The sequence below is a fragment of the Perca fluviatilis genome, chromosome 21 (genome assembly GCF_010015445.1).
Source record: "Perca fluviatilis chromosome 21, GENO_Pfluv_1.0, whole genome shotgun sequence".
In the NCBI taxonomy this organism is placed as follows: domain Eukaryota; kingdom Metazoa; phylum Chordata; class Actinopteri; order Perciformes; family Percidae; genus Perca; species Perca fluviatilis.
The window spans coordinates 16,194,385-16,218,816 of record NC_053132.1 but is presented as its reverse complement, the minus strand read 5'-3'; the positions used below and the strand labels follow the sequence as shown (position 1 = coordinate 16,218,816).

At 41.2% G+C, this 24,432-nt stretch overlaps 3 protein-coding genes across 5 annotated transcripts; 1 reads left to right on the top strand and 2 right to left on the bottom strand.

Moving 5' to 3' along the window:
- Positions 1-1,005: 1,005 nt before the first annotated feature.
- On the top strand, positions 1,006-13,316 carry LOC120551622 (DDB1- and CUL4-associated factor 7-like). Its single transcript, XM_039789118.1, has 7 exons — positions 1,006-1,502; positions 5,372-5,530; positions 7,135-7,246; positions 7,416-7,534; positions 7,689-7,898; positions 8,241-8,358; positions 12,056-13,316. The coding sequence occupies exons 1-7, from the start codon at positions 1,365-1,367 to the stop codon at positions 12,226-12,228; spliced, it is 1,029 nt and encodes a 342-aa protein (XP_039645052.1). The 5' UTR covers positions 1,006-1,364; the 3' UTR covers positions 12,229-13,316.
- Positions 13,314-21,103, bottom strand: LOC120551619 (potassium voltage-gated channel subfamily H member 6). 3 transcript variants are annotated; one of them, XM_039789114.1, is made up of 12 exons: positions 20,457-21,103; positions 19,773-19,929; positions 18,188-18,613; positions 17,567-17,960; positions 17,144-17,343; positions 16,784-17,036; positions 16,500-16,693; positions 15,946-16,054; positions 15,451-15,720; positions 15,088-15,268; positions 14,672-14,876; positions 13,314-14,287 (listed from the first exon to the last, which is right to left on the bottom strand). In XM_039789114.1, the coding sequence occupies exons 2-12, from the start codon at positions 19,914-19,916 to the stop codon at positions 13,991-13,993; spliced, it is 2,673 nt and encodes an 890-aa protein (XP_039645048.1). In that variant the 5' UTR covers positions 19,917-19,929; positions 20,457-21,103; the 3' UTR covers positions 13,314-13,990. The 3 variants fall into 3 exon arrangements, with proteins under 3 accessions (XP_039645048.1, XP_039645049.1, XP_039645050.1); XM_039789115.1 differs by having other exon boundaries at positions 19,815-19,929; positions 20,457-21,102; XM_039789116.1 differs by lacking the exons at positions 19,773-19,929; positions 20,457-21,103 and adding an exon at positions 18,836-19,160.
- A 1,079-nt stretch (positions 21,104-22,182) lies between these two features.
- On the bottom strand, positions 22,183-24,416 carry LOC120551626 (translational activator of cytochrome c oxidase 1). Its single transcript, XM_039789124.1, has 5 exons — positions 24,395-24,416; positions 24,183-24,289; positions 23,385-23,518; positions 22,746-22,908; positions 22,183-22,392 (listed from the first exon to the last, which is right to left on the bottom strand). Exons 1-5 carry the CDS (start codon positions 24,414-24,416, stop codon positions 22,183-22,185), a joined length of 636 nt encoding a protein of 211 aa, XP_039645058.1.
- Between the last annotated feature and the right edge of the window lie 16 nt (positions 24,417-24,432).

Genomic DNA, 24,432 nt, shown 5'->3' with positions numbered 1-24,432 from the left:
ACCATACACCAGAATAGGTGCCACCAGAAAGCAAAAAATAAAGTTGTAGATCTTCCATACACCTTTTCACCAGATTCTGATCTTGAGCTGAGTAAATATTGTAATGTTGAAGTGAATGATTAAAGCCCTTACATGTCCATTAACCTCTGCTCATGAAAAGTGATGCAAATATCATCAGACTTGGCAAACACTGTGGTATGGAAACTCATTTATAAAAACCATGTGTGATGACCAGACAAGCAAATGTTGTTTTAGCTTTTACCAGGTGGAAAAAACAAAGTGTGTGGCAGCATTAAAGGCAAATTAGATGTCAAAACTCAGTTTCTACAAATGTGCTATCATTTCTACCATTCTATCATTACCCTACACGTATTGCTGAGAGGAACAAGAGTTGCTTTCATGTGCACTGTTGGCATTGGCAACATCACTGATGTGCTTAGGGTGCATGAAAACACATTGACCATCCTACAAGCATTTCAGTAAAAGGGTCAAATCACAGCTAAATGTAGGGAGGGTCCCAATATACAGGCTAGAGGAGGGTGGGAGAAATGGCCAAGTACAACCTGATTCATATTTATAAATTCAAAAGAGATGTAAGTCTCAATTAAGGGAAAAACTGTGAACCTCAACATATCTGTATGTACCATAGACTGTTAATATACAGTCTATGGTATGTACACAAAAACAGCTTTTCATTACATCTACTCGAGTTTGGAACGCATCCTCTCTCATGCTGCCTTCAAGTACTTCTCGTAAACTCCATCGATTATTAAACTCTCCTTCCGTGAAGTTGTTTATACATTTAGAACTCATTCAAGTTGTTGGCAGAAAAATCGCAAATTCACAACACAATTCACAATCTATTAACTATACGTCCCTTAAACCTCTCAGGAACTCGAGTATCAAACACATATTTTCCCCCCAAAACTACTTGCTGGGCCGTTTTTTTAGCTATGTTGTGACATATACGATATTCGTGCCACCCCATGAAGGTAGCACCAGCAGTCTCGATGACGCTAATCGTCGCATTATTTTTGTCCTCCTGTCGTCGCCATTGCTGCCTTATAGAACATCTTTCAGCAGCTGTGTGCGGTTAATTTGATACATGTAACTGTTTTTTTTATTTGAAACGTGAAGCTTTTACCTCATGTAAAGCGTCCCGACTACATGAATTCAAGAGATACCGAGTTTACTCGCTAGCTAGCTAGCTACATCATAGGAATTAGCTACACAGCGTTAGCAGAGACAATAAGTTAACGTTAGCTGGCTAGCTAACTAACGTTAGCATAACGTTAGGTCGTTGTGTCTTGTTGTCCTGCCGGTGATTAGTTCTCCATTAGAGGTTATTTGTAGACGTGTGGAAGATGTCGCTACACGGTAAACGTAAAGAAATATACAAATACGAGGCGCCGTGGACAGTTTACGCCATGAACTGGAGTGTCCGGCCGGACAAACGGTTCCGCCTGGCGCTCGGTAGCTTTGTGGAGGAGTACAATAACAAGGTAACTTCATCAAGTCCCATGCTGATTTTTAATGACAGACATGACCATATTAACGGATTGGAGGATATGTACTTCATCAATGAAATGTAGAATAATCATTTGCAGTAGAAATGACCCCCTACTCCAGGCCCCAAGTCGAAGCCAAGTGAAAAGTAACGGTTCACAGACTAACTAACGTTCGCTAGCGTTATATATAATGCCCAGGGCCGGTCCTAGACCTTTGGGGGCCCTAAGTAGGATTTGGTTTGCGCCCCCTTCATTGTAAGGTGTTTCCACTTTCCATGGCACTTGAACTAACTTGTGTATTGTAAATATTAGTTTAAGCACACATTGGAGACCAGATAGTTCTGCTTCATCCTCCTCATCAAAGTTGTAAACATTAACACATGCTTTGTTTTAAGCTCTTTTGAGGGACATTTCAAGTGCTTTTGGGATTCCTCTGGTAGCCACGGGGCCCTAAGCAGCCACCTTGTTCACTTATGTGTCAGGCTGGTTCTGATGATGCCTATAATAATAATAATAATGAGACTATTTAGAGCAGGGGTCTCAAACTCAATTTACCTGGGGGCCGCTGGAGGCAGAGTCTGGGTGAGGCTGGACCGCATCAGGTTTTCCACAAGATAAGCGTTGTTAAAAAAATTCCAATCTTCTCAAATCTCTTTATTTTTATTATTTATATTCTTTTATCCCGTCGCGTATATTCCTCATATTAATACCTCATATTAACTCTCTAAGTGCCATTGACGTGTATGCATATATATATTCTAGGGGGGTCCGGGGGTATACCCCCCCGGGAAAAAATTTAAAAATAAACCGTTAAATGGCACTTTCTGGAGAGTTTTGGAGAAATTGAGTCTTACATGATATGTGCAAAACTGCAAGGTTAAGAGCCTATATTCTGCATTGTTGTAGTATCAACAGGTATTAGGGCATTTAGCATTACTGTTAATCAGTCATCACTTGATTACACATTGTATTACCTTGTTATGATATAAGAAGTGACCCATACAATGTGCCAATAAACATAATGTGCCACATGAAGAGACAGTGCAGCATGACAGTAGCAACAGCTGAGAAGATTTGGGTCTGTGGTGACCAGGTCCACCTCACACAAACTTCTTCTCCCATTCTCTCTCTTTACTTATACACACAAACACACACGCACGCGGCACCGAGTGGGGCTCTCTGAAGCTCGGAGGCGAGCCGTGGCCGGCTCGGAGCCCTACCACTGGCGGAGATGCGACAGTGAGGACTGGTTCAACAGCTTGGTCAGCGACATGAACTCGTAGCGGCCGGTGGAGGTTGCGAACGGGGTTTTTAGCTTTATGAGAAGGCATTTTATCTGTTAATCCTACCGACGGAGACACTTTGGCGTTATGTAGTTGACCCGCGGTGGTGAAATGTCTGCAGTTCTGGGCGGGTTGTTGCCGTGTTCTGATTGTTCTCATCTCAGCTCCGCCGAGACAAGATAGACATGCCATTTCAAAAAAATTTGATTGATTGATTGATTGATTGATTGATTTTATTTGACAACTTAAATATAAAAAACATATATGAAACAGCACTCAGCGTCATACACTAAAAATACATAAATAGTCAGGGATGACAATAAAGCCCAAAGACTTATTTCCATTGTGGTCCCTTCATGTATCATCATCATTCAAATATCATGTTTTCAAAAGCATCACTTTCATCAAATTTTTTGTGACATATTTAGACTGCAAGCAGGCACATCTGGACAAACTAGCAGGCTTATGTGCCGGAGCTGAGCCCCGGAGAGCCCCGGCCCAATTTAACCCCTCGTTATATATATAACGAGAGCTATATAAATGTATATACATTTATATTTATATATATATATATATATATATATATATATATATATGCTACGTATAATGTCCTGGGCAGCAACTTAAAATAAGTGAAGTGTTGTGAACGCAGCGCGCGGGACGAATGTCCGCATGTGCCGAATAGAAACGAGGCAGCCAGCCAGGCACGGAAGAAAACACTCCATGGCAACGCGGCTGTAACTTTCACTCATTGAGGAATGTTTCTCTGCTTGCATCAAGCCCGGCCGATGTCCCACCCCCGAGAGCCATATACCCCACCGCGATTGGTGGGTTCGTTCAGCTCCGCACACAACACTGTAAAGTACCATACATATCAAACTCGCGGGCCGCACTAACATTAAACTTTCATATTAAGGCGGGGGCCACAAACTATCGTCCCGCGGGCCGCAATTGGGCCGCGAGTTTGAGACCCCTGATTTAGAGTGTATTACATTATTAAAAAACTGCCTGTGCTTTTATAAAATATTTTGTGATGATTGTAGGGAGTAGTTTGCCCTCATTTGAGAATAACCACATTAATTTTAAGACATTTTCTATTGCAATGCAATGGAGGAATTGAGTTGCAGACATTTGATAACAGGTTAGTGGTTTAATACAGTGGTTCCCAAAGTGGGGTCAGGGGACCCCCAGGGGTGCTTGAGGGGATTCCAGGGGGTCCCAGCAAAAAGGGGAATCATTTATTTTCACTAAAATTCCATTCTTAAGTAACTCAATGACAGAATGTTTGACTATTTTGGTCATCTAATTTGTGTAAGTTTGTGGGTATTTCATGTGAAAACGTTTGGGAACCACTGGTTTAATAAATCCTTGAGTTTTTTTTTTAAATTTCCCCGGAATGTTCTTTTATCTTCTTAATTTGTCCTTTTTTTTAATTTCATCTTGCATTACTGGAATTGATTGTATCAGTTTTTTAGTTGTGCACTTCATAACCTGGGCTTTGAAAAGTGCTCTATTATAAAGATTACTGTATTAAAGCTGCAGTAGGTAAGATTGTGAAGATCCAGGACTTCGCCAACAAATTTGAACATCGACAACTTCTCAGTCCCTCCCCCCTTTCTGCTGCAGCCCAAGCCGTCTCCTAAGCCCCTCCCACACAAGGGAGTTTGACAGAACTGCCTAGGCATGTCAGACATGTTCAATAACTAAACACTAACACAACGTTAACTTTACTCACCAACAGTAAAACGATGCTAACTAGCAGGCTAGCGTTAGACATTTCAGCATCATATCAGACCAACCACTGTGCAAACGTTACTATTATCCTCACCAACGTAGCTTTGTGGACTTTTGACTACTAATAACCAAGTGAAACATAAATCATTCATCGTAATTATGTTACCTGTTGAGAGGAAATGTGACTACATCTGCATCGTTCTTCAGATCTTTAAAATCCCTGAGCTCACGCCACCTCTGAAAAGCCACTCCAATATTCACCGGAGTTTTGGGAAACCTTTCTGCAGCTCGGGAGGGGGGAGGGGAGAACACTATATATGCGTGTACGTGCCTGAGCAGTGATTGACAGGCAGGTAGACCAACCCTGTGGCCCTGATTGGAGAAAATCAACCGGGAGCGGTGGAATTTTGCCAATGGCACTACAGGCTGTAGGAGGTGCCATTATTATATTTTAATTATTTTACATAATTCATGTAGTTCTACTGGAACATAGGGTCAGTTTCAGCAAATATGACAGAAAGTTAGTTTTATAAGACTTACCTACTGCATCTTTAATGTATGTATGTTTAAAAACTAACGTCTAACTTTTTCAGAGTATTTAATTGCACAAGCAGAAAATGGACATATGGTGGTATTACAAAGAATTGGGAAATATGACATGATAATGAAAATGTTCTGGTTGAATATTGGAGGGGAAATTGATATAATGTATCCCTAACTGGATTATCCCATCCGAGGATCCCTAGAATCATCACCACCTGTCACACCTGACTGACTGTACTGTTTCTCCGCTCAGTAACGCTACACTGACTCACTCAAGGTGAGTTATTGTTTTTTTTTCCACAGGTTCAGATAGTTGGTCTGGAGGAGGAGAACTCAGAGTTTGTGTGTCGAAACACTTTCGACCATCCCTACCCCACCACCAAGGTCATGTGGATTCCCGACAGCAAAGGAGCGTACCCTGACCTGCTTGCCACCAGCGGAGACTACCTGAGAATCTGGAGGGTAAGAGGACTAGTCTGACCTGAACCAATGGCCTCCTGTAGTCATAAAAATACGTTAGGAAACCTTATAATATATAGTCACTACTATGTATTATATTCTGTATACTGTTTATCCACACTACAAGTTCAGGATGTACCATGTGGTGCTATCGTCCAGCTCATAAATAGAGCTAGGTTTATGGTCGCCGTAGTGTCCCTGGCGCAAGGTTCACACGCCAAAGAATGACTTCATAACGCCATTTGCGTCCAACGTGACGGTTCCAAAAGTTGTTGCGCTGGTTGGTCGTGCACCTCTTAAAGCTATAGTGCGTAGTTTCTGTCACCCCCATGAGGAATTCTAAGTAATGACAACACCACTGTTGTTGCATCCACATGCCGCAAGCCTTCCATAATCAGGCACGTGCCCCCACCCCTCCTCCACACAGTTGCTCGTAGCCAAGGAGGACACGGAGGATAAAAAAACATGATGGACTTTTCAGAAGAGGTAATTATCTTCACTTGAATTTCTGCGCGTGAAAGTCGCCAAACGATACCATGTTCTAAACCCAGCCATGCTGAGAAATACAGAGAGTTTTGTGAAGCGGATAGTCTTAATTAGCTTTGTATCAACTCATTTGGCAATGGCTTAAATGTAATGGACGTTCATTACTATAAAAAAAGTTACGCACTAAAGCTTTAATGTTTGTTACTATGTGCATGCTGTGCCTTCCATTTCAACACGGCTGGCTGGGAAGACTGGCCAAGCAGGTTCGCCTGTAGAAACAGCTGTATGATTCTTGATGTAGACACCACAGGGAGTCAAATGGCCCAAAATCCACAGTAAGAAAGTCCCCAAACTGGGAAAAGAAGAGGCATTTTGCCGGAGGGTGTGGAAAAACATGAGAGATCGATTTATCAAAGCTAAAAAAACGGACTCATGGAAAGGGTGTTTGTAACATCGAGAGGCAGACAGTAATTTTGACTTGGAGGTAAGCGACGTTAATAATTAGAGTACATAAATGCAATGTTATTCGGTACGTCTGTGTTTATCGTGGATGTGTTTACTTCTGTTGCCAGTCAGCCTACTTTCCTTCACTTCCGCTCTCACTTTCGCTTCTCTACTACTTCTTGCTTCTTCACAGATTATTTAGTTTGTAGGCCGATCTACGGAGGCCTGTGCCATGGTGTCTTGCGCGAGTATAAACAAAGCTTAAGACTCTCATATGCCACAGCATGAAACCAAAATGGTGTTTTGTTTTTCCTTTTCCTTTTGAATTTTACATACAAACATTCTGGTATACATTGATACTCCTAATTCAAAATGTTTTTTTAATCAGTAATGCTATAGAGTTGTCTTTTGAATTTATTTGGAATATTGTCTAAAATTATGATGAATGTATGACATTATGACTGCTTATGACGACTATTGTAAAGCCCATGATTGAAATTTTTTTTAAATCAGCTAGGATGCAATCCAATAGTTTTGCTACCATTCTTCTCTTTTCCCATCATTTTTTATCCCATTTCTTAAACTTGAAAATGTAAGAAAAACTATGTGGTGGATGTGGTCTGTATGAACTCACTGATTGCACAAATATAGACAACAAAATGTGTTTCTACTGACAGGTGGGCGAAACAGAGACCCGACTGGAGTGCCTGCTCAACAATAACAAGAACTCTGACTTCTGTGCACCACTCACATCCTTTGACTGGAACGAGGTGGACCCAAACTTGTTAGGTAAAAACTCAGTGCAGGGTTACCTCAGGGCAACAGTATTGACTTGGTTATTTATTGGCAAATCCCTCATGAAAAAAACTAGACAAATTATGAGCTTCACTGACATAAAGTCATTAATTGAAAATATTGATAACATTGTTTTTATGTTTTATGTATGTTTTCTGTGCAGGTACTTCCAGTATCGACACTACCTGTACGATCTGGGGGCTGGAGACTGGACAGGTGCTGGGCAGGGTCAACTTAGTGTCTGGTCATGTCAAGACCCAGCTCATTGCCCATGACAAAGAGGTAAATGATATGACATGATGGATCAAACCTTCAAGAATATTATTGTGTTTAACAAAAAATGGTAGCCATAAATAATCTTAAGTAACTTTCCCATCTTCCATGTCAAATGCTCTTCACTTTGCTGATCAGAACTCACTGTCTGGTTGCATTGCAGGTGTATGACATCTCTTTCAGCCGAGCGGGTGGAGGCAGGGATATGTTTGCCTCAGTGGGAGCGGACGGCTCGGTTCGCATGTTTGACCTACGTCATCTCGAACACAGCACTATCATCTATGAAGACCCACAGCACCACCCACTGCTCCGGCTCTGCTGGAACAAGCAGGACCCCAACTACCTAGTCACCATGGCGATGGACAGCATGGAGGTTAGTGGTGCTCCTTCAATGTAAACATAAGGTGATTTGAAGTCCTGGGAAACATAATGGCTTGCTTCATGTTCTGTTTTCTATGTTTACGTAAAATACTTGATATGTTCATAAACATAAGTCTACATGTTCAAACAGTACAGCGTAAAAAAATAAATAAAATGTAAAATGTCTTTTTTTCTAAGATGGACATCTTTTAAAAGTTTGACGTTAAAATTTAAAAAAGGCTTTTAAAAACTGAGAATGGACTTTTTACCAATTGGTCTTCATATTGAGCCTCACTCTTTCCTATTTTATTGGCCGTCAGTTAACAGCCGTACATTTCTTTTTTCTTATCCTCAGGTGGTGATCTTAGACGTGCGTGTGCCCTGTACTCCGGTGGCCAGACTCAACAACCACAGGGCCTGTGTCAATGGAATCGCCTGGGCGCCGCACTCCTCCTGTCACATCTGCACAGCAGGTATGCAGGTTTTACCAAACACACAGAGGTTTGTTTGCAGGTTGAGGACTTTGTCTAAATATATACAGTACAGGCCAAAAGTTTGGACACACCTTCTCATTCAATGCATTTCCTTTATTTACATTGTAGATTATCACTGAGGCATCAAAATTATGAATGAACACATATGGAGTTATGTACTTAACAAAAAAGTGTGAAATAACTGAAAACATGTCTTATATTTTAGATTCCTCAAAGTAGCCACCCTTTGCTTTTTTGATAGTGCTGCAAACCCTTGGTGTTCTCTCAATGAGCTTCATGAGGTAGTCACCTGAAATGGTTTTCACTTCACAGGTGTGCTTTGTCAGGGTTAATTAGTGGAATTTTTTTCCCTTATTAATGGGGTTGGGACCATCAGTTGTGTTGTGCAGAAGTCAGGTTGATACACAGCCGACAGCCCTATTGGACAACTGTTAGAATTCATATTATGGCAAGAACCAATCAGCTAAGTAAAGAGAAACGAGTGGCCGTCATTACTTTAACAAATGGTCAGTCAGTCCGGAAAATTGCGAAAACTTTGAATGCGTCCCCAAGTGCAGTCGCAAAAACCATCAAGCGCTACAACGAAACTGGCTCACATGAGGACCGCCCCAGGAAAGGAAGACCAAGAGTCACCTCTGCTGCTGAGGATAAGTTCATCCGAATCACCAGCCTCAGAAATCGCAAGTTAACAGCAGCTCAGATTAGAGACCGGATGAATGCCACACAGAGTTCTAGCAGCAGACACATCTCTAGAACAACTGTTAGGAGGAGACTGCGCGAATCAGGCCTTCATGGTCAAGTAGCTGCTAGGAAACCACTGCTAAGGAGAGGCAACAAGCAGAAGAGATTTGTTTGGACCAAGAAACACAAGGAATGGACATTAGACCAGTGGAAATCTGTGCTTTGGTCTGATGAGTCCAAATTTGAGATCTTTGGTTCAAACCGATGCAGAAAAGGTGAACGGATGGATTCTACATGCCTGGTTCCCACCGTGAAGCATGGAGGAGGAGGTGTGATGGTGTGGGGGTGCTTTGCTGATTTATTCAAAATTGAAGGCATACTGCAACCAGCATGGCTACCACAGCATCCTGCAGCGACATGCCATCCCATCCGGTTTGCGTTTAGTTGGACCATCATTTATTTTCCAACAGGACAATGACCCCAAACACACCTCCAGGCTGTGTAAGGGCTATTTGACCAAGAAGGAGAGTGATGGAGTGCTGCGCCAGATGACCTGGCCTCCACAGTCCACAGTCCACACAACCGGACCTGAACCCAATCGAGATGGTTTGGGGTGAGCTGGACCGCAGAGTGAAGGCAAAAGGGCCAACAAGTGCTAAGCATCTCTGGGAACTCCTTCAAGACTGTTGGAAAACCATTTCAGGTGACTACCTGTTGAAGCTCATCAAGACAATGCCAAGAGTGTGCAAAGCTGTAGTCAGAGCAAAGGGTGGCTACTTTGAAGTAGGGCTGCAGCTATCTATTCTTTTTGTAATCGATTAATCTAGCACTTTATCGATCGATTATACGGATAATGTTTTTTTTTTGCGTTTTTAAACAACCAAAACTAGGGAAAAAAGCAACATTTTCGGAAGAAAGCAACATTTGTATTGCCTACATTGCTTACAATATCATCTCTCAAAAAACTAAACATTAAGTGCATTTAAGTGCCATATTACATTGTTTTAAAAAATTGTTTTTTCAAATGATATCAACCTCAAACTAAGGCATACGTTAAAATACACAAACATTACATTAAGTTGTGCAACTTAACTTTCAGAACTACAAGTTTCAACCTGAGACTGATCTGTATATACAGTAGGCCTATATGTAAGTATTAGTTGTACTCAACCTATTTTCATTTATATATTTGATTATAATGTCACACAGCTCTGTTACACTTATGCTATTAGATCAGCTGTTTTGAGAGAGAGAGAGATGCGCAACAATCAGCTGTTTTTCCGAAGGGATAGTCAACGCGTCAGCTCTTTAGACCAGATCGTGGTCACCACTACCTATTTTCTTGTCTTTGTTTTTGGTAGTTGTTGTGTTTGGTGTAGTTTCATCGTCCATACGACTGTTATTTACTTTTGTCGGGTCTGCTTCGTCGAATGGATGATTAAGTTAGACTCAAATGTTTTCTGTTGAGATGCTAAAGCACTGACGTCGTGCTATTATCGTGGTAAGCTAGTTCCATTTTGCAGTAGACATACTGTACAGAGTTTTAGTTTTAATTACGTTTGAACTGATTCCAAACTTTGGACACTTTCTGTCGTTTTCTCCAGCCTGTCTCTTCTCTTAGCCCTCTACGGCTTCTTGGCACATAGACAGTGTCGCCAGCAGCAGACTGAGCCGCGTCTGTGCGACAGTAATAATGCTCCGTGCGGAAACACCGTCCGTCAGCGATACAACGTTGGTAACATTGATTTAACGAAGCTTCGAGGCAAGTCATTTTGCATCGAGGATTTTTTGTAATCGAATTATTCGAGGAATCGTTTCAGCCCTACTTTGAAGAAACTAGAATATAAGACAGTTATTTCACACTTTTTTAAGTACATAATTCCACGTGTTCATTCATGGTTTTGATGCCTTCTGTGAGAATCTACAATGTAAATAGTCATGAAAATAAAGGAAATGCAGTGAATGAGAAGGTGTGTCCAAACTTTTGGCCTGTACTGTATGTATGTGTGTGTGTGTGTGTGTGTATATATATATATATATATATATATATATATATATATATATATATATATATATATATATATATATATATATATATATATATATATATATATATATATTAGTAGTAGTTGCAGAATGAGAGGCAACATCTCAGTTCGAGCTTGAACATCATTGCAGTAACTGACACTGAGCATGAGAGGGTGCCGTTCTTATGCTAAACATGTGAACTCAACAAAGCAGTGTGACCGTAAAGACACAAGTTGGAGAAAGAGATTGGTTTATCTTTTGATATTACAATTAAGAGTGATTATTTTATTTTTTAGTTAATTTTTAAGTTCAGTGTCTCCTGCATTTTATTATAGTAGCCCCACCGCCTTACCTGGAATGAAGACAGAAGAAGCAGAAGAAATGATTACACATTACCGCATAACCTACAGGGTTAAAAGAATCGCTCAACAAAGGCCATACATGTAAGGACAGAGGCAATTGATGACGAGATGCATTAGGATCTGATTCAGTTAATGATGACAGATGAGCGATCACGGCACGTTTGCCTCAAGGTGATTAATCCGAGCAGAATTCTGCAATGTTAAAGAAAAACGGCAGAGCTTGCCACGTCCACTAACTAATTTCCTGGGGGAATTTCTGAAGTTAATGTCATATACCAGCATCATTTTGTCCAAAACAACCCTACAATACAGTCACATGCATAATAATAAAATACATTTTTAATTAATTAAATTCAGTTTGCACATTGCATTGGTCCTGCTGTACAATACACTGATGTGCTGTTTTGTGAGTATTTTGTCCCTTACTTGTTTCCCCTGATCTTGCTTTGATGTTTTTGGGTCCTGCTGAATAAGAAAACATGGTGAAAAATAGTTCTCAACCAGATTGAGGCCAGTAACATGTAGTGTTTAGGAACATAATTTTCTTCCTGTTTAAATAAGATAAATCAATTCACATCAAACATCCTCCCTTCCTCTCTGTCTAGCGGAGGACCACCAGGCTCTAATCTGGGACATCCAGCAGATGCCGCGGGCCATTGAGGATCCTATACTGGCCTACACAGCTGAGGGAGAGATCAATAATGTCCAGTGGGCCACCACCCAGCCCGACTGGATTGCTATCTGCTACAACAACTGCCTGGAAATCCTCAGAGTCTGAGCTGCAGTCATGAAGAAATAAGCCAACTCAAAAACTATCTCAGTTGGATATACAAGCTGTTTAAGGAAGGAAGGAGCAATATTCAGTTTGTGCTCGTATTGGGTTCATGTTGATTCAGATTGTGTGTAAAGCTTTTTTCAACTGAGTGAGAAGGGAACTAGAGTACGTCGGCGCTTGACTTTGTGATACAATATCAAGACGTACTTTATCAGAAAACTCAAGGGAGAGCCAAAACAAAAATGGTAACCAAGTTTCAAAAACTGTCATTTACCGACATGAACCAAGGTTAAATAGCCTTCAAGCTTTCAGCATGTTGTCTCAGACAAAAAGGCTCGTCAGTTACATGTTTTTATACGCTACATGGTGCATTGTATCTATAGTTTTACTCATTACGACATCCTCAAGCATTCATTTTTACGATGCAGCAAAAATGTAGTTTAGCCACATTTAAAAGTGGATTGAATGTGGTTAATGTGGATTTAAGTGTTCATATATTCAATTTTTTTTTTTTTTAACCTATAAATATATGTATTTTATTCAACTGAACATCATTTGTGATATGATGAACATCTCTGTTGTGATTCAGTCATTATCTGTGCAACAATTTACTAGTATTAACCATGACCATAATGCAATTCTTTTTCTTTTTTTATTTCTGCACCAATTATTTTATTCATATTACCATTTTATTTGATACATTAATAAACAGTCCCTCACAGTTCAAACCATTATACAGAAGTTTTATATTTAGACAGTTATTTCCTTATTTCACAGTGAGGTGACTCATTGACATATAGATAAGAATCTATAGTACAGATTTACAGTTAGAAATGATAGGTTGAAAAAGTGTATCCTGCCATTTACTGTATATAGAAAGTTAAATTTTTTTCAAAGAGCCTAGAAAACTGACATTGTATTACAAATGCTGTGAGTCCTGTTGTGATATTGAGTTCTGTTGTGATATTGGGATTGGGATGTGAAGACGTGGGAGTGAACACGAGTTATTTCTTACTTGTTGTAGGTGTTTCAGTATGGGGGTCAGTGATGTGTGATTTTTTTTTTTTGCTAAACATAAAGTCAGAAAACCACTTGTTCATGATTTATTTTCACAAATTGGGGCCAGTTTAGGTCCAATGAAGCGGCACCTACATCGGCCAATAATTAAATAAAATCTGCAGTACAGAAATGCCAGAAATATATTTGCAGTAATATAGAAAAAGTGTTGCCACTACATAGTTTATGCACCACAGAGCACTGACAACATTATTTTAACATTCAACTGTTCCACTATATATAATCTTTGTCACAATTCTTTAACCAAATTCAATGGATCATATATGTGATGTGCTTTTGTTGAAAAAATAATATCCCAGAAATGATCAGATTCCGTTAAGGAACAGTTTGAATTGTTTCTCAGAGAATTAGATGGTAAGACACCCACTCTTGTGTGTTTCAGCCTACAGCCAGCAGTTGGTTAGCTGAAACAAGAATTTGTAAAGAAATTTTGACTGTGCACTCTATCACACACACTGTACATTAGCAAATGTCATTTAAAAAAATATGTTACAATCACCACTGACTTGAGTGAAATCCTGTGTCAACACTGTATGAAATGGAAATCCTTGATCAGATTTTGAGACACTACTTGTCAAAATGTGTAATGGAAGCTGAACATGGCTCCTTGCAGAAGTCTTTAGGTAGCAGTGTATCTCTACTTTGAAAGTCACACTGGTTGCCACAAAAACTCTTTTACTGAAGGTCTTCAGGTGACGGGCAGCACAGGGTCTGAGAGGTGTTTCTGGATCTCGGCCAGTCCTGAGGTGATGTCCAGGTTCCCCGGCAGCGAGGGGTATCGGAGGCTGCCGCACAGCTTGGGGTTCTCCATGAGGGAGGATTTGACTGACGGCAGGGCCAGCTGCGGAGTCAACCCTGTGTGGGTCTCAGTTTCGGGGGTGACTGCCATGAACATGGTGTCGTTTGACGCCACGGTCATATGGATACCGCTGGACAGTGACTCCTGGGACTTCTTGGTGAATTGAAGGTCAGTCTGAGTCGAGTTCTAGAGTGCAGAAATCACGTTTTTTCATTCTTATATTTTCAGTAAAAGACTAGAAACTAGGGCTGTCCTCGACTAAACAAATTCTTAGTCAACTAATCGATTAGCTGATTCAATTAACAAATCTGTGCGCTTTGAGTGTTAAGACTAGAAAAGCGCAATATAATTGCAGTCCATTTACCATCTCCAAAAGTTTCTCTTGCAAAGAATAATGCAAAAGTGGAAATAAATCATTTAGCATGAATAAGCATTAACAAATTACTAATCGACTCAAGAAATCTTAGTTGACTAAGCCCAAAATGACCGATTTGTCTACTTATCGACAAAGATGGGGCAGCCCTACTAGAAACATATCTGTTAGTGGTAGTAGTAGTTGGTATTCTCTACCTGTGTGGCTGTACAGCTGTCCATCTGTATGGGGGAAATAGGGTACATGCTGTGCTGCACTGGTGTCCCTGTTTCATACAGGCCAGGTGAGTCAGTCGGGAGGGTACCAGACGATACAGTGCTGTAAGCAGGAGGTACAGGAGCAATCTGCCTCTGGAGAAGCTGGAGAATAACATTAATGTCGGCTGTCATGCGAGTCTCCAGTCTGGGGAATCAAGGGACAATGAGAATGGCAGAGGCTGTTAAGTGAAGTATCAAGTAATCACATTCAAGAATATTTCCTAGCCAATGGAATGGAAAAATGATATCACATTGCTAAGCATTGGCTTTTAGATTTTAAAACATTTTTCTGACCAGACAAACAGCAACTGCCTCTTGTATCAATGATTAAAAACCAGCTGAGGGCATGGTTTTACCTGTTGAGCTGGGAATGTAAAAGCTCAAGTCGCGACTCCAGCTCACTGGGCCGTTGTTCTGTGAATGGCGGTGGGTGGTATGAGTTGCGGACAGAGGAAGATCGCCAGGCACGACTGGAAAACTGTTGTGACTGACGTTCTGGCCAGTATCGATACATTCCCGGCACATTCAAAGATGAAGCTGAGGAGAATATAAAGACAGTGGTGTAAGGTTTTAGCCATTTATTATTATTAAAGTAATGTCCAAAAATGTTCACTATACAACATCAGCAGCTGTAGTTAATCATAGCATGTTTAAAACTTAAAACTCCACTCTGTATGTATTTCCAGGACAGACTTCAATTAAAAGACGCATCTATCTACCTTGGTGGCCCCGATCCAACACTGCTTCCCTCCCTACTGAGGTGCCACTCGGGGGGATCAGCTGCACTACAGAGGGGGAGTAGTCCCGTCTGCCATCTTCTGGTGGGTAAAGCTCAACTTTGGCACCATGGGCAAGAGGCTTAGCCAGGTCTTCACTAGACTGGGAACACGGGGATCCGCAGCTACAGCGGTCATCCCAGTGGGCCTGAGGATGTGAGTGACGATGACGGATGGACTGAAGGGGGTACGAGTCTTCATGATCGATTCCATCTGTTTTCAGGAAAGCATTCAATTACTCTTTTATACTTTCTGCAACATGTTCACACAGGTCCAGTTTAGGTTACCGATCCAAACAATGCCTGCACGTTTTTAAGATCTTCTGTCAGATTGATGATTTTTAGAGGCTTATCACACTGAGCCAATAAGAGCCTTGAATGCAAAAGATTGTTTGTCAAGAAGTTTGACTGTGAAATAATTGTGTGCCAAATATCTCACCTGGCCTGATTCTGCAGTCCAGGGAGTGGATTCGGTGTCTGGGCTTGTGGCGATACCCACAGTCGTCACCAGAATCATCAGTTGTTATTATTGGTGGTACTTGATCAGCCTGATGAGCAGAGAGAAAAACCATATCACGGCGCATTACAACAGCAATTGTGTGTTCCAGCACAGAAGGCATGTACAAATAGAAATTCAAAGAGGGAATGCCCTTTTGGGTGGTTAAGGGTGCAATATTAGCAATAAGCCATACAATTATTTTCTTAAGGAATTATTTTGCAGGATGAAAAATGAGGGGGATAAAGAGAGAAATTGGGAATTACATGCAACAAAGGTCTCAAGTCAGATGCAAACCAGGGATATTGTGGTAGCAGTAGTTCCATTGAAGTCTCTGTATTGGAATTGAAGCTAACCATTGAGTCTTCTTTTCTGGGGGGAAACGCTAATTCTAATGAGAAATGGTCGAATATTTTGTGTCTCAATGAGAAAAAACATCTGTAATTAAAGTTCTCAAGATGTAATGTTTATTTTTTTGCAATCAAATGCCAACATACATCTCTCAGGTCAAAAGTTATCTTCAGGTTCCTCCAGAAGTTGTCTGCAAAGCTGGGGTAGATATCAAGGACCTCCAGCAGGTCGTCCCTCTGGACGCGGTGCAGGTCACAGTAGGTGATGGTGTGTACGTCTGAATTGGACTTCCCCGGTACATCATACAGGTGGATAGACTCTCCAAAGATGTCATTCTTTTCTGCAAGAGCATGAATATTTTATATTTGAGATGATTATGTTTTTGGCGCATTCTTGAGACACCACAGTCAAATCGTCTACGGTTACATACCTAATATGGCAACCACCACATCATCCCTAATGACATGGATGGAACCACGTGAGATGAAGAAGAGAGAGTCCAGGATGTCTCCATAGTGGATCAGAGTATCTCCAGGAGGAGCGTGGACTGTCTTGAACCTCATACCCAAGGCACGCAGACAGGCTTGACTGCCTCCATGGAAAGCCTTAAAGTTCTCTAGCAGAGATCTGTTCAAGTGCAAACAGATGTCTGCCTGCAAAGACTCTGGAAATCCCTTCAGAACCTGAACATGGGAAGACAAGACCGTCAACATATTAGCGATTGGATGCAAGACCGGTATGCTGAACAACCCTGACAGCAGCAGTTATAGTCCTGTCACTTTTTACTTACAGCATTCATGTCAATGCCATTTGTGTAGGACCAGGCATGCTGGAAGTACTCTTCCAGCCTTTGACGAAGGCAACCTGGGATTTGGTGGAATCGGATGAACTCTTTGACTCGCAGCATCTGGGTGTGGTAGCGTGTTGTGCCAGAGTACAAACGCTGGATGATGGCTGACACATTCCCAAATATGCTGGCATACATGAGGGCTGAGACAGAAAAAGGAACAAGCACAGAGATTATAATAAGGCCCTGGTGATTGTGGCATTTTAATTGTAATATTTGTTAAATATGCAAAAGGCGTTATGAAACCGGTTAATATTCTGTATATTAAGGGACTATACAAACATTTGTGAAAGTGAAACAAGGCTTGGACCCGCCTGCCTACCCCAATCATTTCCGTACAGTCCCTAACAGTGTTATTTAACTCACAGCCAATGACCATGACGCAGATGGAGAAGATCTTCTCTGAGTTGGTGTTTGGAGAGACGTTACCGAACCCTACGCTCGTCAAACTGCTCAAGGTGAAGTAAAGAGCCGTGACGTACTTGTCTTTGACTGATGGACCGGATCTGGAGTCACTGTCGTTGTATAACTTGCCCACTTGTTCAGCCAGGTTGTCCAGCCAACCGGTCTCCGTGTACGGCCTCTCCACAAAGCCAATAGCGTACCAAATGCAGGCGAGCCAGTGGGCGATGAGCACAAAGGTGCACATGAGCAAGAACAGGACAGCAGCCCCATATTCAGAATATCGGTCCAGCTTTCTTGCCACACGGACCAATCGCAACAGCCGAGCAGTTTTCAGCAGGCTTGTTAAGGTTGCCATCTTTGGTGTCCATTAACGACAGGGAAGAGGATGTTAGGCAGGGAAATGGCTGTTCAATTTACAGTAACTTTAGAGAACTCATAAAAGAAGTTTAGACACTTGAGGACAGTACACTTGTATCTAAGGAATTTCTTCAAAGTTATTTTCGAATCAATACAAACAATGTGAACTTGGGTTCTTCTGAAAAATGTCATTTAATATGATGTGCAGAGAGGCAGAGTTCTTACCTCGTCAGAGCCAGATCTGAAAATGAGAAGGTCAAAAGGGATCGCTGCGAACAGATCAATTGGGAACCAGCCTTTGACATAGTGCTTGGCTATCCGGCTCGGCTGTGTGACCACCTCGTCGTTTTGATCCACGTACGTTGTGCGAAGGTTGATGACTATATCCACAATAAACAACACGTCCACCATAAGGTCCGCCACATTTAGAGGGCTACATGTGTAGCCACAACTCCTTTGCCGTAAATCCCCGTGTTCATCCAAGAGGAAGGTAGCTGAGTAAGGAGTGAAAACAGCTGTGTAGAGGACCAGGATGAGAATAATCCAGTCCCAAAATGCCTTGAAGGGGCTGTAATGAAGCAAGATCCACCATGTTGTCTCTGGCACCTGGAGTTTGTATTCGGGCAGTACATCAGATTCCAAAGAAAGTACCTAAACATAAAGAATGCGTTAGCATGCAGTGATTCTCACTTATGAACATTGACTTTTAATCTTCCTTCAATTATGTATCCTCTTTAGTGAAATCTTCTCCCAGAAGGCAAATAAAGACTATTACATTAACCAAACATAAAACTGCAACTCTTCTCACTTTGGCACAAAGCAGATCTAATCTTTTAAAGGAAAACAAGTACATTCTCTGAACTACCAACAGACCTTTCTAGAAGACGTATTATTTTGACCAAATTCTTGCTCGAGGCTGCATGCTCTGGTTTTGCGACCTTGTAGGTCCAACAAATCCTTGACCATTCTGTCATTGGTGATTCCCAACGGAGTCGAGACTTGAGCAAAGATTACATCCAGATGGTACAATTATTTCCAGATAGTTAAAAAGCCAAAGCAATAGTGTGCTGTAATCAACCGTGCAAGAGCTGACTGAGGATGCTGGTGAGCTGGAGGGCTTTAATGACGAGTTAGGCGTCACAATCACATAACTAAGTTCATGTGCTGCCACAGTCCTCGTGTTCTCTTTAGCCCAATTTTAAATTAACATTTGAGCCCTGACGTATCTCACTGACCTTGCAGACAGATCTATCTACCAGGCAGATAAACGAATAGTATATATATATATATATATATATATATATATATATATATATATATATATATATGGACGGGGGGACAGACGGAAGGGCAGACAAGAATCAACAAGTGACCCCATTTAGCAAGGTCACAGGTTGTTGCAAACACTTGCAGTTGTTTCATATCCATCACAAACCATCCCACAGAGGCAGTGATGCAGAATGCCGAGCCGCAGGGCTCCAGCAGTAACAACAGTAGGTCTGAATTGAACTGTGGCTCAATGTAACTTTGCTTTTCACACCCAGAAGGAAAACATCCAGCCACCAAAACATCTACTGATTTTTCCACTAGTGGGTGAAATTAACAGCAGTCTTCCATCATGGCAACTTACTGGAAGCCTCAAAACATAAATAATGTGAGCTCTTTAATGACAGACAGACTCTGTCGAGCAGTGAATGCATCGTGTGGCATTTGAAATTTGGTGGTGAATGGCCAATGTTCATTCACTGAAAGCGCTTAAATGGGACTCCCTGGCTCTCTGCCCATGCAAGATTCTCGGCCCCCCCCGTACCTGCGTGACCTTCTCTGTGACGTTCTGAGAGCAGTCCTTCACCTTGGAGGGGCTGAGCAGGTCCATTCTGGGAGTTGGAGGTGAGCGGCATTCTGGGCCCCTGCTGGCTGGTCCCCCACTCTTCATAAGGTCTGAGTCAGACATAGAGCTCTGCTTGCTGACAGGTGATCGGGAAACACATTTTTATTTATATTTAAGCCAAAGAGGTCCTTTCTTGAAGGAAATTTGGCCTACTACTAATATTAATACAATTATAGTATTCAATAACACTGTTAACAACATTACTGTACTCATGATATAGTTTTCTTGGTATATTGGACTTATACTGTGGATTCCTTCAACTTTATGTACGTAAATAAGACTTGCCTCCGTACTTTCTATTCTAAATTAGCCTTGGAAAATCTCAATACGAATGCAAAAAAAGGGAACTACTTAGTGACGTTTAATATTCTGTACCCCCCCCTTAACAAATTCCTCTCTGCTCTGATTTCCCAGAATGCCCATCTAGCTGTGCCCCTCCCAAAAATACTCTGCTCTCAAATACTGGATAGTCTCAATACTTGATTCAGTGTTGCTGCATAGGGAAGGCAGCAGTTACATTGTAGAAAAATCTCTCTGCTCTCACTAGTTGGTTAAATCTTCAACCAAGGTATATTTCCCTGAAAGTAAATAAACACGACGTACCTGATTCAAAAACCACAATGTCAGATCCTTCTTGGTCTTGGACAACTAGACAGCCATGACTCAAATATCCATCCTTCAGGACACTTTTTGGACAAGTGTTTTCAAAAACCTTCAGCCTCCTCTTTCATGGTTCATATTTAGGCAAAACAAATGTACTTCTTTCGTTCAGATATCGTTGTTGAACCCTCCACTATGGCATAGGGCGGGGACTGGCCTGCAGCTCGCATGTTGCCACCAACATTTGCCAACACAGGGAAGCAATCAATGCCACGCTCTCGCTGACAGGAACTGACAGGAAAATCAATGACAACATTGATAAACAGAGCAAATGGGCTCAGAGCTATTCCACTGGACTTCCCTGGTAACATCAAATGACCATTTCAGTGTTCTTGTATGCAGTTCAGTTTGGCGGTGTAGGTCTGAAATATAGTGCAGGCTGTGACATACATGACAAGTGTAAAAAAGTAAATCTGCCAGCTAAAGGCATAGTGCCCGCTCAATATGTTATGTGCATACTGTTAATGTGGGATCTTATCGACTGCAATGTTGTTGACACTACATTAATATGAGGGGGTAATGACCTGTGATGACATTGGTTCAAAATGTCCTTCAGCTGTAACCTTCAGCCATCTGTATTTTTTTTTGTTTTGTTAAAAAAATTATATTTATTTAAAATATTTTGTTTGAAAAATGTTTTATGTTTGAGTTTCACTGTGCAGAGTGATGTATTATATGTGCAGAGTTTGACACTAGAAGGGTGTTTTCACATTCATCAGCAGAAGAGAGAACATTTCTCTATGTGTTCACCTTAAATCCCAAATTTAGATGTGTACGTACATGATTTTGTTACATCACGTAGCCAGTCACGGTCCAATACTTAACTTGCATGTGTGATGTGAAAACCTGAATCCTCCAGTGCACATACACTGAGAATAGACTTTTCAGTGAAGTAGGAGACGTTAAACTTTAGAAATTAAAAAATATTTGCAAATTCATAGATTCTGGATTATGATGAATTGTAATACTTTTTAAAGAGGTAATTGAACAAATTATTATTCAGAGTATTTTTTTTTACATTACATGTCATTTAGCGGATGCTTTTATCCAAAGCAACTTACAGTTGCTACATATGTCAGAGGTAACACACCTCTGGAGCAACTAGGGGTTAAGTGCCTTGCTCAGGAACACATTGTTTGATGTATCACAGTGGGAATTGAACCCAGGTCTCCCATACCAAAGGCATGTGTCATATCCACTGCGCCATCACCATTAAAGTGATTCTTGTTGATACATAAACAATGTTTCCTTCCTCACCTAATAAAAGTGAAATTTCACTTTGATAGAACATTTTCATTTCTCTAGGACCTGATTAATGATTAGCTAATGATACGGGACATCTTATCGGTACTTTTTCTTTTTACAACTTTTAACTTGGCAAACTGTTCAGCATCGACCAATAAAAGTAATGAAGATGTGGAAGTTATTTCACTCTAAAGAAGCTAAAAAAAAAACTACTCGAAATGAACATGACATTTGACCGCAATTTCATTTTGCTTCCAAGTCCCACACAGAAAGCATGAAAATGGTCAATACACTCATATTTTCATAATGATAATGGTAAGCAGTATGAGGTATTTTGACAAGCATTACATGTATCCTTTCTCTGTGAAATTAAGTATTCCACCTGTGAGATATTCAGTGTCTATCAAGTGTCCAGGAGGAGTGCTCAGCTGTCAGCCTGGATGTTGTCCCAGATACGAACTACGTCTGGACAGTCGTTGAGGGCTTCTAGTAGCGTTGAAGCAGCGTCCAGCTGGTCCTGGTCCAGAGACGAGAGGGCGCGGGGAACAAACTCCAACCCAGCAGACGTAATCTGCATTCCCAGCTCCTCCAATGAGCCACGCACCTTTCTCACGTCCGTCATGTCACACATAAACTGAGGAGAGAGAAGCAGATCAAACCATTAGTTAAACAGCGACTTATTATTATTTTCATTGTCATTAAAGCTGTTCTCCATTAATCGTTAAGTCTATGAAAAAAAAATAGTGAAATCCATAATAGTTTCCTAAAATCCAAGGTTACGATTACATTGGTTGTTTGGTCCAATCAACAGTCCAAAACCCAAGATAGAAATACAATTTAAAATGATGTAAAACAGAGAAAACACATGTTTGGCAATTTCTTTCTTAATAAATGCCTGAAAGGATTTATTGGTCATCTACAGTAGGGACAGGGTTCCTGATACGTCTGTACTGCTCTCCTCAGACAACATGGCTCTCCATGTCTGACCTGCAGCAGGGGCTGCTCCTCCTCATCCTCGGTCTCTTGGACATCTTCGGCTCCCGCCTCGATGGCCAGCTCCAGAGCTCTCTCCGTCGAGACGTTCTGGCCCGGCACCACCACCACCCCCCTCCTGTTGAAGTTGTGACGGGCTCCTTCTGACAGCATCCCTCTGTGGGTGAGTACAGAATTACACCTCTGTGAGACAACATAATCATATATTAAAACTGTTATCTGTTTAAATACATAAACCACATATGGGTTTTTATTTGCATTAGGTTTTTATTCATGTCTACTGTATTTTAGCTGTCCGTTTTCCTATTTTTCATAAATTGTTTGCATCTGTGCCAGCAGCTTCTTAGCCAAGCCAAATGTGTTTGTACAGGGACATCTAGTGGCTACTGCCATCATTACCAGTACACCATGATAACCATGCATTGTGTGTAGTTACTGCATTATTCCCCTACATTGTCCTGTATATCTGATCTGTGTACAATACTCCTGGCCTGTTGCACTTCAGTGTCAAACAGATCAGGTTAACACAATGGATTAACCATCAGTGGTGTGGTGAAAGCGCATGAAATATCTGTTTGAGTGTTTCAGCTATACAGTCACAGCCGAGTAAGATCATAGGAAGATGGTCCTGACCCATTCTTGTTAAGCAGGCGTTTGATTTCCTGGTGGCTGCGTGAGTTGTTGTCAGTCAGGACCTCAATGAGCAGCAGACACCCGCCGGGCCCCCGGGCTTCAAACATGTGCTGGGACGCTGGTTTGGCCTTTTCCTGTAGAGCCAAGAGAAAGACATGAATGAGTTTCTCTTGCAGCGTATTATACCAGCACTATACCATTGTTATCATGTTATGTACTGCTGAAGTCAAAGGGTAATCTATAGACCTACTCCATGTACAGACAGATGACAAATGAGGGAATATTTTGGGGGTTCATCCCTCCAGAAGATTTACAGAGAATCTATGCCAAGGAGCATTTAAGCGGTTCAGATGTCTTGTGGTTGCTCAACATCTTACTCGGACACATTATCTTGTTGTTTTTTTCATTCATTTTTCACCTATTTTTTAGGGGTGGGGGGATCGATACAGCATAATACCGCAATATTTTCCGTGGCAATACTGTATTGATACACAGAAGCCAAGTATCGATCTATCAATATATATATATATGTGTTGGTCAGTTTGTTTGCTTGACAATCCCATTTTGCAGCAATAAAATTGAAGAGAGATGAACAAACGGATACATTTATATTTTTAGATAAAACAGATGTTAACATTTGAAATAAGGAAACATTTGGAAAAAAGGTAATACATTGCAGTATATCGCAGAATATCGCAATATGTTTAAAATCGCATTAATATTGTATATCGCGATTATATCGTATCGTGAGGCCTCTGATTCCCACCCCAGTATGTGTCAGTGTGTGTATCGACCTACCGCACTCTTGATTGCGGCCTCTACTGATGCTTTAGGCATGTTCTTGCTTCTGCACTGCTCCAGTATGTGGGCTAAGTTTATATTCATGTCTGGGTTAGATCCACCTTCTGCAGATGAAATAAACATTGGGATTAACTACAGCAGACAAGAAAACACTCCAACTGTAACTGGAAATCTGGTTTCTTGTCTTTCAGCCCGTTATTTAATCTCACCTTTCACAGCTATCTTTATCATCATACCAAATTTCATG